Source organism: Fringilla coelebs, assembly GCF_963513975.1.
Source record: "Fringilla coelebs genome assembly, chromosome: 37".
Lineage (NCBI taxonomy): Eukaryota > Metazoa > Chordata > Aves > Passeriformes > Fringillidae > Fringilla > Fringilla coelebs.
Genome location: NC_140063.1, coordinates 364,659 through 379,000, shown reverse-complemented (window position 1 = coordinate 379,000; position 14,342 = coordinate 364,659). Strand labels below are relative to the sequence as shown.

Below are 14,342 nucleotides of genomic sequence, written 5' to 3'. Positions count from 1 at the left end.
GGGGGATCCTGGGCTGGGGACACCCCAAAAATCCCAAACTTGGGGCTCTTGGGACACCCTAAAAATCCACATGGGATGGATTCTCTGCCCTAACCCCCCAAATTTGGGGATCCTGGGCTGGGGATACACCAAAAAAAAACCCCAAATTTGGGGGTCCCAGAGCACCCCAAAACCCAAACCGGGGGATTCCCTGCTCCAAACCCCAAATTTGGGGGTCCCAGAGCACCCCAAAACCCACACCAGGGGGATTCCCTGCCCCAAACCCCAAATTTGGGGGTCCCAAACCTCTTAATTTGGGGTCACAGAGCCCCCCAACTCTCCAAATTTGGGGGCTCCCCCCAACCCCAAACTGCCCCGGGACCACCAGGGAATGGGTGGGGTGGGGGGGGATCCTGGGACTTTTGGGGGGTCCTGGGATTTTTGGGGGATCCTGGGACTTTTGGGGGGGATCCTGGGATTTTTGGGGGATCCTGGGATTTTTGGAGGGATCCTGGGACTTTTGGGGGGATCCTGGGACTTTTGGGGGGATCCTGGGATTTTTGGGGGATCCTGGGATTTTTGGGGGGATCCTGGGACTTTTGGGGGGATCCTGGGACTTTGGGGGGGATCCTGGGATTTTTTGGGGGATCCTGGGATTTTTGGGGGATCCAGGGATTTTTGGGGGGGATCCAGGGATTTTTGGGGGATCCAGGGATTTTTGGGGGATCCTGGGATTTTTGGGGATCCTGGGATTTTTGGGGGATCCTGGGACTTTTGGGGGGATCCTGGGACTTTTGGGGGATCCTGTGGATTTCAGGGTGTGTTTCAACCCCTTCCCCCCCAAACCTGGGCTCTCCACCCCCCAAATTTGGGGTCCTTCCCCCCCAGCTGGACCCTCTGGAGCCCCGTGAGACGCCGACCCCCAAGGTACCCCCTCCCCCACCCCTCCCCTGCCTTGTGGACGTGCTCAAACCCCCCAAATTAACCCCAACCCCCCCAATTTCAGGCTGACCCCCCCAAACCCCAGCGCCCCCACGGCGCCGCGCTCTTCGCCCTCCTCTCCCTCCTCTTCCTCCTCACCTTCCTCCTCCTCCTCCCGCTGCCCCCGCGCCTCCGCGGCCGCGCCCACGTCACCTGCGGGGACGCCTGCAGGTAAGGCCGGGCTGGGGGGGCCGAGGGGATCCCCAAACCCCCCCGGGACCCCCCAAAAACCCCAAACCCCGCAGGATCGTGCTGGTGGAGAGCATCCCCGAGGGCATGGAGGGCCCGGCCGGGGGCAGCGCCGGCCCCTCCACCTCCCAGGCCTGGCTGGGGCTGCTGGCGGGGGCGCGGCGCAGCGTGGACATCGCCTCCTTCTACTGGACCCTGACCAACGCCGACACACGGACGCACCAGCCCAGCGCCCAGCAGGTCTGACCACACCCTGCCCTGCCCTCCCAACTTTGGACCATTTTCTGCCCTTTTTTCTTGGGTTTTTGCCCATTTTTAGCGATTTTTAACCCATTTTTTACTCATTTTTTACCCTTTTTTCCTGAGCTTTTTGCCCATTTTTACCCATTTTTTGTCCTTTTTTTACCCATTTTTTGCCTATTTTTGCCCACTTTTTTACCCGTTTTTGCCTATTTTTCTTCAGTTTTTCCCCATTTCCCCCCCAATTCCCTTCCATTTCTTCCCCATTTCCCCCCAATATTCCTCCCATTACCCCCCCATTTTCCCCATTTTTTCCCTGTTTTTTTCCCCATTTCCTCCCATTCCCCATTTTTCCCCCATTTCCCCAATTTCCCGATTTCCCCCCATTGTCCCAATTTCCCCTGATTTCCCCCAATCCCCCCATTTCCCCATTTCCCCAATTCCCCCCATTTCCCCAATTTCCCCATTTCCCCCATTTCCCCAATTTCCCCATTTCCCCCATTTCCCCAATTTCCCCATTTCCCCCAATTTCCCCTGATTCCCGCCATTCCTCCCCATTCCCCCCATTTTCCCGCATTTCCCCAATTTCCCCATTTCCCCAATTTCCCCCATTTCCCCAATTTCCCCAATTTCCCCATTTCCCCCAATTTCCCCTGATTCCCCCCATTCCCCCATTTCCCCATTTTCCCCATTCCCCCCATTTCCCCCATTTCCCCATTTCCCCTATTTCTCCAATTCCCCCCATTTCCCCATTTCCCCAATTCCCCCATCTCCCCCCCATTCCCAATTTCCCCAATTCCCCAATTTCCCCCGTTTTTCCCCAATTCCCCGCAGGGTGAGCGGATCCTGGCGGCGCTGCAGGCGCTCCCGTCCCGCGGCGTGGCCGTGCGGGTGGCGGTCAGCGCGCCCTCGCCCTCCGCGCCCCTGGACGACCTGCGGGCGCTGGAGCGCAGCGGTGAGCGGGGCACGGGGGGCACCCGGGGGTCCAGGGTGGGGGGGGGGGGCACCCCTGGCTCTGGGGGTCCGGGTTGGGGGCACCCCCGGCTCTGGGGGTCCCGGGCAGGGTCCGGGTTGGGAGCACCCCCAGCTCCGGGGGTCCTGGCGGGACCCGGGTTGGGGGCACCCCCGGCTCCGGGGGTCCGGGCTGGGGCATCCCCGGCTCCAGGGGTCCGGGTTGGGGCACCCCTGGCTCCGGGGGTCCGGGCGGGGTGGGGCAGGGGCACTCCCGGCTCTGGGGGTCCCAGGCAGGGTCTGGGTTGGGGCACCCCCGGCTCCGGGGGTCCGGGTGGGGTGAGGTGGGGGCACCCCCAGCTCTGGGGGTCCCGGCGGGGTCCAGGTTGGGGGCAACCCCGGCTCCGGGGGTCCAGGCGGGGTCTGGGTTGGGGGCATGGGGGGCACCCCCGGTTCCGGGGGACCGGGTTGGGGGCACCCCCGGCTCTGAGGGTCTGGGTTGGGGCACCCCCGGCTCCAGGGGTCCGGGCTGGGGCACCCCCGGCTCCAGGGGTCCGGGTTGGGGCACCCCCTGCTCTGGGGGTCTGGGTTGGGGCACCCCCTGCTCTGGGGGTCCGGGTTGGAGGCACCCCCGGCTCTGGGGGTCCGGGTTGGGGGCACCCCCAGCTCCAGGGGTCTGGGTTGGGGCACCCCCAGCTCCAGGGGTCCGGGTTGGGGGCACCCCCGGCTCCGGGGGTCCCGGGGGGTCCCGGGGGGTTCAGGCGTGTGCCGGCGGTGCCGCAGGTGCGGCCGTGCGCGCCGTGGACCTGCCGCGCCTGACGGGCGGCGTGCTGCACACCAAGTTCTGGCTGGTGGACGGCGTCCATCTCTACATCGGCAGCGCCAACATGGACTGGAGGGCCCTGACACAGGTGGGTGTGACGGGGGGGACACACCTGGCGGGGGGGACACACCCAGGGGGTGGGGACAGACCCAGCCGGTGGGGACACACCCGGCAGGGGGGACAGACCCGATGGACGGGGACACACCTGGCTAGTGGGGACACACCCAATGGATGGGGACACACCCGATGGATGGGGACACACCTGATGAGTGGGGACACACCCGGGGGTGGGGACACACCTGGTCAGTGGGGACGCACCCGGCTGGTGGGGACACACCCGGGGAGTGGGGACACACCCGGGGAGTAGGGACACACCCGGGGGATGGGGACACACCCAATGGATGGGGACACACCTGATGAGTGGGGACACACCTGGCCAGTGGGGACACACCCGGTGGATGGGGACACACCTGATGAGTGGGGACACACCCGGGGAGTGGGGACACACCCAATGGATGGGGACACACCCGGGAGTGGGGACACACCCGGGAGTGGGGACACACCCAATGGATGGGGACACACCCGGGAGCGGGGACACACCTGGGGAGTGGGGACAGACCCAATGGATGAGGACAGACCTGATGGATGGGGACACACCCAGCAGGGGGGGGGGGGACACACCCAGGGGATGGGGACACACCCAATGGATGGGGACACACCCGGGGAGTGGGGACACACCCGGCCAGTGGGGACAGACCTAATGGATGGTGACAAACACAATGGGGTCAGTGCCAAACCCAATGGATGGTGACAAACCCGATGGGCTTGACCCCAAACCAAATGACCTTGACTCCAAACCAAATGAGTTTGACCCAAACCCAATGAGCTTGACCCAAACCCAACGATCTTGACCCAACCCCAACACGGACGGTGCCAAACCCATCGGTTGGCGCTCAACCCAACGGGATGGGCACCCCCAGCCCCATCACCGGGGCCGTCCCAACCCTCGTCCGTCGGGGAGGGCCGACGGCGCCGTCCCACGCGCCGCTCGCCGCAGGTGAAGGAGCTGGGAGCCGCCATCTACAACTGCAGCTGCTTGGCCCAAGATTTGGGCAAAATCTTCGAGGCCTACTGGTCTTTGGGGGTCCCCGAGGCGTCCATCCCCGCGCCGTGGCCGGACAATTTCTCCACCTCCATCAACCTGGAGACCCCGCTGGAGATGACGCTCAACGACACCGCGGCCGCCGTCTTCTTCTCGGTACGGGGCGCTGCCGGGGTCACCGGGGTGGGGTCACCGGGCTGGGGGTCACCGTGGTGGGGGTCACCATGGTGGGGGTCACCAGGGTGGGGGTCACTGAGGTGGGGGTCAGCGTGGTGGGGGTCAGCGTGGTGGGGGTCACTGGGCTGGGGGTCACCGGGGTGGGGGTCACTGGGCCGGGGGTCACCGTGGTGGGGGTCACTGTGCCAGGGGTCACCGTGGTGGGGGTCAGCGTGGTGGGGGTCACCGTGGTGGGGTCACTGTGGTGGTGGTCACCATGGTGGGGGTCACCAGGGTGGGGATCACTGGGCTGGGGGTCACTGAGGTGGGGTCACCATGGTGGGGGTCACCATGGTGGGGGTCACTGGGTTGGGGGTCACCGTGGTGGGGGTCACTGCGGTGGGGGTTACCATGCCGGGGGTCACCACACCAGGGTCAAACCCACCATGGGTCACCACACCGGGGTCACCACACCGGGGTCACCGTGCCAGGGTGAAACTGTGGGTCATCACGCTGGGGTTACCATGTTAGGGTCACCACACTGGGGTCACCACGCCGAGGTCACACCCACCATGGGTGACCACACCAGGGTCACCACACCGGGGTCACCACATTGGGGTCACCGCGTCAGGGTCACCACACCGGGGTCCCCACCCCGGGGTCACCCCCTCCCCATGTCCCCGCAGAGCTCCCCGCCCCCGCTGTGCCCCGCCGGCCGCACGCCGGACCTGGCGGCGCTGCTGGCGGTGATCGACGGCGCCGAGGCGTTCGTGGACGTGGCCGTGATGAGCTACGTGGCCGGCACCGAGTTCTCGCGGCCGCGGCGCTTCTGGCCGGCCATCGACGAGCGGCTGCGGCGCGCCGTGGTGGAGCGCGGCGTGCGGCTGCGGCTGCTGGCCGGCTGCTGGCCCCACAGCCACCCCGCCATGTTCCCCTTCCTGCGCTCGCTGGCCGCCGTCAGCGACAACAGCACCGGCTACGGCGTGCAGGTGGTGGGTGACAGCGGGGGGTGGGGGACGGGGATGTCACAGGGGGTAGGGACATTGGGGGGGATGGGGAGATCACAGGGGGCAGGGACATCACAGGGGGTAGGGATATCACGGGGGCAGGGACATCGAGGGGGACAGGGAAATCACAGGGAGCAGGTACATTGGGGGGTGACAGTGACATTGGGGGGACAGGGACATCGGGGGGATGGGGACATCACAGGGGGACAGGGACATTGGGAAGACAGGGACATCGGGGGAGACAGGGACATCACAGGGCCAGGGACATCACGGGGGACAGGGACATCACAGGGGGCAGGGACATTGGGGGGGATGGGGACATCACAGGGGGCAGGGACATCACAGGGGGCAGGGACATCACGGGGGCAGGGACATTGAGGGGGACAGGGAAATCACAGGGGGCAGGTACATTGGGGGGTGACAGTGACATTGGGGGGACAGGGACATCGGGGGAGACAGGGACATTGGGGACAGGGACATTGGGGGGACAGGGACATCGGGGGGACAGGGACATTGGAGGGGATATGGACATTGGGGGGACAGGGATATCACAGGGGGCAGGGACATCACAGGGGGCAGGGATATCGGAGGGGACAGGGACATCACAGGGGGCAGGGACATTATTGGCGGTGACAGTGACATTGGGGGGACAGGGACATCCCAGGGAACAGGGACATCGGGGGGGGGGCAGGGACATCACAGGGGACAGGGACATCAGAGGGACAGGGATATCAGGGGGGTGATAGGGCCTTTAAAGGGTGACAGTCCCCTCGGGGGGTGACAATCCCCTCGGGGAGGGTGATAGTCTCCTCGGCGAGGGTGACAGTTTCTCAGGGTGGGTGACAGTCCCTCAGGGAGGTGGTGGCAGTCCCCTTGGGGAGGTGACAGTCCCCTAGGGGAGGTGGCAGTGCCCTCAGAGGTGGTGGCAATGCCCTCAGAGGTGGTGGCAATGCCCTCGGGGAGGTGACAGCGCCCTCAGGGAGGTGGCAGTGCCCTCGGGGAGGTGACAGCCCTTCGGGGAGGTGGCAGTGCCCCGGAGGTGACAGTGCTCCGTGTCCCCATGGCAGCGGCTGTTCCTGGTGCCGGCCAGCGCGGAGCAGAGCCGCATCCCCTTCGCCCGCGTCAGCCACACCAAGTACATGGTGACCGACAAGGCCGCCTACGTGGGTCAGCACGGGGGTTTGGGGCGAATTGGGGGCGAATTGGGGCGGTTTGGGGGGATTTGGGGGAGGTTTGGGGTGGTTTGGGGGCGATTTGGGGCGAATTTGGGGTGGTTTTGGGGGGATTTGGGGTGATTTGAGGTGAATTGGGTCATTATAGGGCCTTTGGGGGTGTTTCGGGGCATTACCGGGATGTTTTGGGGTGATCTGGGGTGTTTTGGTGCATTTTGGGGCAGTTTGGGGTGTTAGAGGGCGTTTTGGGGAGTTTTTGGGGCGTTTGGGGGCATTTCGAGGGTGTTTTGGGACATTTTGGGGTCATTTGAGGGTGGTTTTGGGTACTCGGGAGCATTTTGGGGTGGTTTGGGAGGTGTTTTGGTGTGTGTATGGGTGTTTTGAGATATTTTGGGGCAGCTTTGTTTTCTTTTGGGGTGGTTTTGGCTACTTAGGGGCATTTTGGGTTGTTTTGAGGCATTTTGGGGTGGCTTTGTGGTATTTTGGGGCATTTTGGTGGCCTTTTGGGGCACTTTGGGGTTGTTTTGGGGTGAATCCTCCCCAAAAAATCCCCTTCAGGCACATCCAACTGGTCCGGGGATTACTTCGAGCGCACGGCGGGCTCGGCCCTGGTGGTGGCGCAGCCGGGGGCGGGCGCGGGGTCGTTCCGGGAGCGGCTCCGGGCCGTGTTCGAGCGGGACTGGAGCTCCCGCTACAGCGTCGACATCGCCGACGCCCCGAGCTGGGGCAGCCGCTGCGGGCCCCGGTAGCGCCGGGGGAACCCCGCGGGGGCCGCCGGTTTTTGGGGGGAAAATTAAAAGAAATGGGTTTGGTGGAGGCGGTGTTGGTGTGGTGTGTGATCATTGGAGCCCCAAATCCATCTCTGGACCCACAATCCCATCCCTAAACCCCCCCAGACCCATCCCTGGACCCCCAAACCCATCCCTGAACCCTCAAACTCATCCCTGGACCCCCCAAACGCCTCCCTGGACACCCAAATCTCTGCCTGGACCCCCAAACCCCTCCCTGGCTCCCCAAACCCCTCCCTGGACCCTCAATCTCATCCCTGAACCCCTCAAACCCCTTCCTGAACCCCCAAACCCCTCCCTGGTTCCCCAATCTCATCCCTGAACCCCTCAACCCCCTCCCTGAACCCCTCAACCCCCTCCCTGAACCCCCAGACCCCTCCCTGGCTTCCCAACCCCCTCCCTGGACCCCCAATCTCATCCCTGAACCCCTCAAACCTCTCCCTGGACCCCCAAACCCCTCCCCGGACCCCCAAACCCCTCCCCGGATCCCCCAGCCCCACCACACTCCAGGTTTTTTTGGGATTAACATTTATTCTGGCCAAAACAAGCGTGAGGGGCCGGGGTGGGGGGCAACAGCCTTGTGCCCTCCTTCCCTGGTTAATAGAAACACCCCAAAAATGGGCCCAAAAAGCCTCAAAGCCCCCCCCCCCAAAAAAAAAGCTGGATTAGGAATTTCAGAGGAAGGGAGTTAGAGAGGGTCTGGGGGAGCTCAGTCACCGGTTTGGGGGGTCCCCAAAGCCCCCCCCCAGGTTGGGAGGGGGGGGCTCATGGCTCGCCACAGATTTGGGGGCTCAGCACCAGCTGCGGCAGCTGGAATTTGGGGGTCCCCTCGCCCCGGAGCCCCCCGGGATCGCAGCGGGAGGAGATCCCCCCGATCCCAGGGATTTGGGGGTCCCCGGGGCAGAGCTCCACATCGGGGAACCGCATCCTCCCCAATTTGGGAGGCTCCGGCGAGGCCCCCCCGGGGCTGAAACCCACCCTGGGCACCCACCGGCGGCGCCGGGGGTTCCCATCCCGGGGGGCTCCTCCTTCCTCAGGGACGGGCTTGGAGCCGCCCCTCCTCATCCTCCCGGAGGATCCCGCGCCGCTCCCGGAGGAGCCAGCCCCGAATTTGGGCAGTTTCACCCCAAAGCGACGCCCGGGGGGTTCTGAGGCGCCGTCCAAGCCCGGCGGCGCCAGCTCCAGAACCGGAACCTTCAGCACCGGCGGCTCCGGAGCCCGGCGGGCCTCGGGGCGCTCCGCTCCCGGTTCTGGTCCCGGCAGGGCGAACCCCACGGCGGGGATGGGGATCCGGGGCGGCCACGGCGGCGCCGAAGCCCCCCGAGATTTCGGCCTGGACCGGAGGGTCCCGGGGGGCTCCGGTGCCGTCCAGCCCAGGATCAGGCTCTCGGCGCTGCCCCCCCGTTTCGGGGGCGCTTTGGGGACCCCCCCGGGCCGGAGGTCGGGGCTGGACCCCCCGAATTTCGGCAGCGCCGCCGCCGCGATGCCGAACCGCGGGGCGCGGAGCCGGGGGGACCCCGGAGCGCCCCCGATCCCGAAGCGGGGACCGTCCTCGATGTCACCGAACGGCGCCAGCGACAATTTGGGGACCTTCAGCTTGGCGCCGGCGTCTCCCACCGCCCCCAGATCCAGCTCCACGCTGGGAATGGCGATCCCGGGGGGCGACGCCGGCGGGGTCCCGCCGCCCTCCCGGAGCTTGGCCAGCGCCCGCCCGAGGCGGGGAAGGCGGAATTTGGGGGGCTTGGGGGCGATTTCCACCGCCGGAGCCTCCAGCTCCCGGCTGAGCTTCCGCAGCCCCTCGGCGAACCTGGAGCCCGCGTCCGGGCTGCCGCCGGGGGGCTCCGGGCTGGCGAGGCCGAGCTCCGGGACCAGCTCCACGGCGGCTTTGGGGACATCGATGGGCACGGAGGGGACGCGGAGGGCCGGGAATCCCCCCCGAGCGCCGGGAGCCCCCTCCTCATCTCCTCCGGCACCATCGGGGGTCGCGGCCGGGCCCCCCTTTGCCCACGGGGGTGGGCTCAGCCCCAGGGACCCCTTGGGAGCCGCCACCTCCACGGCCGGGATGCGGGGCCCGGAGGCGGCCGGGGGCAGCTCGGGGGGCTCCGGGGGCGGTGTCCGGGCTGCGGCCGCTTCCCGCACGGTCAGGCGGGGCCGCGGGGGCCGCGGGGGCTCCGGCGGGGCCGGGGGCACCGGGCTGGGGGCGCCGCGGGGCTTGGGCAGCTTCGGGAGCTTGGGGAGGGCCAGTTCCACCGAGAGCGGGGCGGCGGCGGGCGGGACGGGCGCGGCTGCGGGCGGCTTCTTGGTGGGCATCGCGATGGGCTGGGGGGGACGGGGGGATGTGGGGAGCCCCGACACCCCACAAACCATCCCGCACCCACAGGGAGCCCCAGACACCCCAAAACACATCCACAGGGAGCCCCAAACACCCCACAAACCATCCTGCACCCACAGGGAGCCCCAAACACCCCAAAACACATCCACAGGGAGCCCCAAACACCCCATAAATCATCCCACATCCACAGGGAGCCCCAAACACCCCAAAGTCCATCCCCTGTCCCTAGGGACCCCCAAACACTTCACAACCCACTCCACATCCACAGGGACCCCCCTGAACACCCCAAAACCTCACCCTCCATCCGTAGGGACAATCTACACCCCATTCTGCATCTGCAGGGACCCCCAAACATCCCAAAACCCCCCACATAGGGACCCCCAAACTCCCCACACCCTATCCACAGGGACCCCAAACACCATAGGGACCCCAAAAACTCACCACCCATCCACAGGGAGCACCCCCTGTCCATAGGAACAGCCCTCACTCATAGGGACCCCCAAATCCCCCCCATCCATAGGGAACCCCCCCCATCCATAGGGACCCCCAAACACCCCAAAACCTCACCCCATCATCCACAGGGAGCACTCCCTGTCCATAGGGACACCCCTCACTCATAGGGACCCCCAAATCCCCCCCATCCATAGGGATCCCCCCATCCATAGGGATCCCCCCCATCCATGGGGACTCCCCCCATCCATAGGGACTCCCCCCATCCATAGGGACCCCCCCAATCCATAGGGATCCCCCCCAATCCATAGGGATCCCCCCCAATCCATAGGGACTCCCCCCAATCCATAGGGATCCCCCCCATCCATAGGGACTCCCCCCATCCATAGGGATCCCCCCATCCATAGGGACCCCCAAATCCCCCCCATCCATAGGGATCCCCCCCCATCCATAGGGATCCCCCCCATCCATAGGGATCCCCCCATCCATAGGGACCCCCCAAACACCCCAAAACCTCACCCCATCATCCACAGGGAGCACTCCCTGTCCACAGGGACACCCCTCACTCATAGGGACCCCGAAATCCCCCCCATCCACAGGGACCCCCCCCATCCATAGGGACCCCCAAACCCACCATCCTGGCGGCGCCGTCCCGCTGTCCCTCGGGGGTCCCAGGGGTCCCGGGGGTCCCCCGCCGCAGGTGCAGGGACACGCGGCAGCCCCCGGCCCCCTCCAGCAGCCGCCCCACGGCCTCGGGGGACGCCCCCTCGAAGGAGACCCTCGCCCCCAGGACACGGTCACCTGCGGGGACATCGGCGGGACGGCCCGGGGGGCGCATTGTCACCTCCAGGGTCATCCCCAGTGCCACCTTGTCACCCCCAGTGTCACCTCACAGCCTCCAGTGCCGCCTTGTCACCCCCAGTGCCACCTCACAGCCTCCAGTGCCACCTTGTCACCCCCAGTGCCAGCCCCAGTGTCACCTTATCACCCCCAGTGCCACCTTGTCACCCCCAGTGTCACCCCCAGTGTCACCTTATCACCCCCAGTGCCACCCCCAGTGCCACTCCAATGCCTCTCTAGTGTCCCCAGTGCTCCCCAGTGTCCCCCAATGTCCCTTCAGGGTCTCCCAGTCCCCCCAGTGTCCCCTTCCAGTCCCCCCAGTGCCCCTAGTGTCCCCTCCCAGTGTCCCCCAATGTCCCTTCAGTGTCTCCCAGTCCTCCCAGTGTCCCCTCCCAGTGTCCCCAGTGTCCCCTTCCTGTCCCCCCAGTGTCCCCCAATGTCCCTTCAGTGTCTCCCAGTCCCCCCAGTGTCCCCTCCCAGTTCCCCCAGTGTCTCCCAATGTCCCTTCAGGGTTTCCCAGTCCCCCCAGTGTCCCCTCCCAGTCCCCCCAGTGTCCCCTCCCAGTGTCCCCTCCCAGTGTCCTCACCCTGGCGCAGCCGCAGGGATTTGGGGGCCTCGGCCACGTAGACCCCGTGGCTGTCGCGGGCCAGGCGGAGCCCCCTCCCCAATTCGGAGCCCGGGCCCAGCTCCAGCAGCTCCTGGCAGGGGAGGGGGCACAAGGGGACATTGTGGGGGGGCACAAGGGGACACTGGGGGGGGGGAACTCCCTCGGTGACCCCTCCCCCCCCCTGCAGACCCCTCCTCACCTCCATGGTGGGGGGTTTCTCTTTTGGGGGGGTCTTGGGGGGGGAACGAGCAGAGGTCGGTGGTGATGGGTCCTGGAAAAGGGGCAGAGAGACCCCCAAGCCCTCATTGCAGCCCCCCAAACCCCACTACAGCCCCCAAATCCCGCCAAATCCCCCCAAATTCCATCAGCGCCCCCCAAATCCCCCCAAACCCAATCACAGTCCCATAAATCCCCTCCCAGATCCCCCCAAATCCCATCGCGGCCCCCCCAAATCCCCCCAAACCCCACTACAGCCCCCCAAATCCCCCCAAACCCCATCACAGTCCTCTAAATCTCCCCCAAATCCCATCAAATCCCCCCAAACCCCATCAAACCCCCCCAAATCCAATCACAGCCCCCTAAATCCCCCCACTGCACCTCCAAACCCCACTACAGCCCCCCAAATCCCCCCAAACCCCACTACAGCCCCCCAAATCCCCCCCAAACCCCATCACAGTCCTCTAAATCTCCCCCAAATCCCCCCAAACCCTCCCCAAACCCCATCAAATCCCCCCAAATCCAATCACAGCCCCCCAAATCCCCCCCAACCAAATCACAGCCCCCCAAATCCCCCCCAATCCCCCCAAACCCAATCACAGCCCCCCAAATCCCCCCCAATCCCACCCAAATCCAATAACAGCCCCCCAAATCCCCCCCAAACCCAATCACAGCCCCCCAAATCCCCCCCAATCCCCCCAAACCCAATCACAGCCCCCCAAATCCCCCCCAATCCCACCCAAATCCAATAACAGCCCCCCAAATCCCCCCCAAACCCCATCCCAGACCCTTTTTCCCAGCCCGTACCCCGAATTCCCCTCCTCACCTTCCCGCTGCGCCGCTGCTCTGCCGGTGGCTCCGCGTCCCCCCCACCCCCGGCTCGGGGACCCCCCCCCTTTTTGGATGGAATCCCCCCTCCCCCCACGCAGCCGCCGGACAAGGGGGGTCCTTGTCCTGCCCCCCCCACCCGGGGAATTCCGGGAATTTGGGGGAATCAGCAGAAATTCCCGTGGGATGGAGCCGGGCCCGAGGCCGGGATGGGGGGTGGGACGGGGGGAGAGACTTTGGGGACCCCCAAAACCTCCCCATAACCCCCTAAAGCCCCCCCGGGACCCCCAAAACCGCCACATAACCCCCTAAAGCACCCCCGGGAACTCCTCAAATCTGCCCATAAGGCCCAAAATCACCCCTGGGACCCCCAAAACCTCCATATAACCCCCTAAAGCACCCCCGGGACCCCCAAAACCTCCATATAACCCCCTAAACCACCCCTGGGACCCCCAAAACCTCCCCATAACCCCATAAACCACCCCGGGGACCCCAAAACTGCCGCATAACCCCCTAAACCACCCCCGGGACCCCCAAAACCTCCCCATAACCCCCTAAACCACCCCCGGGACACCCCAAAACCTCCCCATAACCCCCTAAACCACCCCCGGGACCCCCAAAACCTCCATATAACCCCCTAAACCACCCCTGGGACCCTCAAAACCTCCCCATAACCCCCTAAAACACCCCCGGGGACTCCTCAAATCTCCCCATAAGGCCCAAAATCACCCCTGGGACCCTCAAAACCTCCATATAACCCCCTAAACCATCACCAGGGACCTCCAAAACCTCCACATAACCCCCCAAACCACCCCCGGGAACTCCTCAAATCTCCCCATAAGGCCCAAAATCACCACTAGGACCCCTGAAACCTCCCCATAAACCCCTAAACCACTTCCAGGACCCCCTAAACCCCCCTCATAACCCCCATAACACCTCCGGGACTTCCTAAACCTCCCCAAAACCCCCTAAACCACCCCTGGGACCCCTCAAACCTCCACATAACCCCCATGACACCCCTGGGATCCCCCAAACCTCCAAGATAACCCCAATAACACCCCTGGGATCCCCCAAACTGCCCCCGGGACCCCATAAACAACCCCATAACACCCCTAGAACATCCTAAACCACCTCAGAGACCCCCCCAAACCACCCCTGGGGCCCCCTAACACTCCAGGGATCCCCATAACATCCCTGGGACCCCCCTGAACCCCCTTTTTTTCACCAGTTTTAGGGTTCACATTGAGGGAAGACCATCTTTACGCGCTATTTTAGGCCTCTAAATTGAGAGGGAGCCTCCTTACGCTGTTATTTTAAGGTTTAAATCGAGGGGAGAAAAGGGCGGGAACCGTGAGGGGAGAAAAGGGCGGGAACCGTGAGGGGAGAAAAGGGCGGGAACCGTGAGGGGAGAAAAGGGCGGGAAACGTGAGGGGAGAAGGGGGCGGGGAAAACGTGAGGGGAGAAGGGGGCGGGGAAAACGTGAGGGGAGAAGGGGGCGGGGAAAACGTGAGGGGGGAAATGGCGGGCATCGTGAGGGGAGAAGGGGGGAAAACTTGAGGGGAAAAGAGAGGGAATCGTGAGAGGAGAAAAGAGCGGGAAACGTGAGGGGAAAAGGGGAAGACTGGGTCACCTGAGGGGTTTTGGAGGGTCACTAAGGGGCCTCAGGTGATGCTGAGGGATT

At 65.0% G+C, this 14,342-nt stretch overlaps 2 protein-coding genes across 2 annotated transcripts in view; one reads left to right on the top strand and one right to left on the bottom strand.

Annotated features, from left to right (window-relative positions):
- The window catches only part of LOC311164789 (general transcription and DNA repair factor IIH helicase subunit XPD-like), a gene marked incomplete at its 5' end in the record, with an annotated part of 9,485 nt that extends 9,413 nt beyond the window's left edge, over positions 1–72 (bottom strand). The window contains one exon of the mRNA XM_084224396.1: positions 40–72. Coding sequence (XP_084080522.1) covers positions 40–72 — 33 coding nt within the window. The remainder of the gene's footprint in view (positions 1–39) is intronic.
- A 298-nt stretch (positions 73–370) lies between these two features.
- Positions 371–7,416, top strand: PLD3 (phospholipase D family member 3; the record flags this gene model as incomplete). The annotated part of the gene is made up of 10 exons (XM_084224395.1): positions 371–374; positions 797–906; positions 986–1,131; positions 1,206–1,389; positions 2,224–2,344; positions 3,124–3,251; positions 4,221–4,421; positions 5,108–5,413; positions 6,496–6,595; positions 7,159–7,416. 10 exons carry the CDS (start codon positions 371–373, stop codon positions 7,347–7,349), a joined length of 1,491 nt encoding a protein of 496 aa, XP_084080521.1. The 3' UTR covers positions 7,350–7,416.
- Between the last annotated feature and the right edge of the window lie 6,926 nt (positions 7,417–14,342).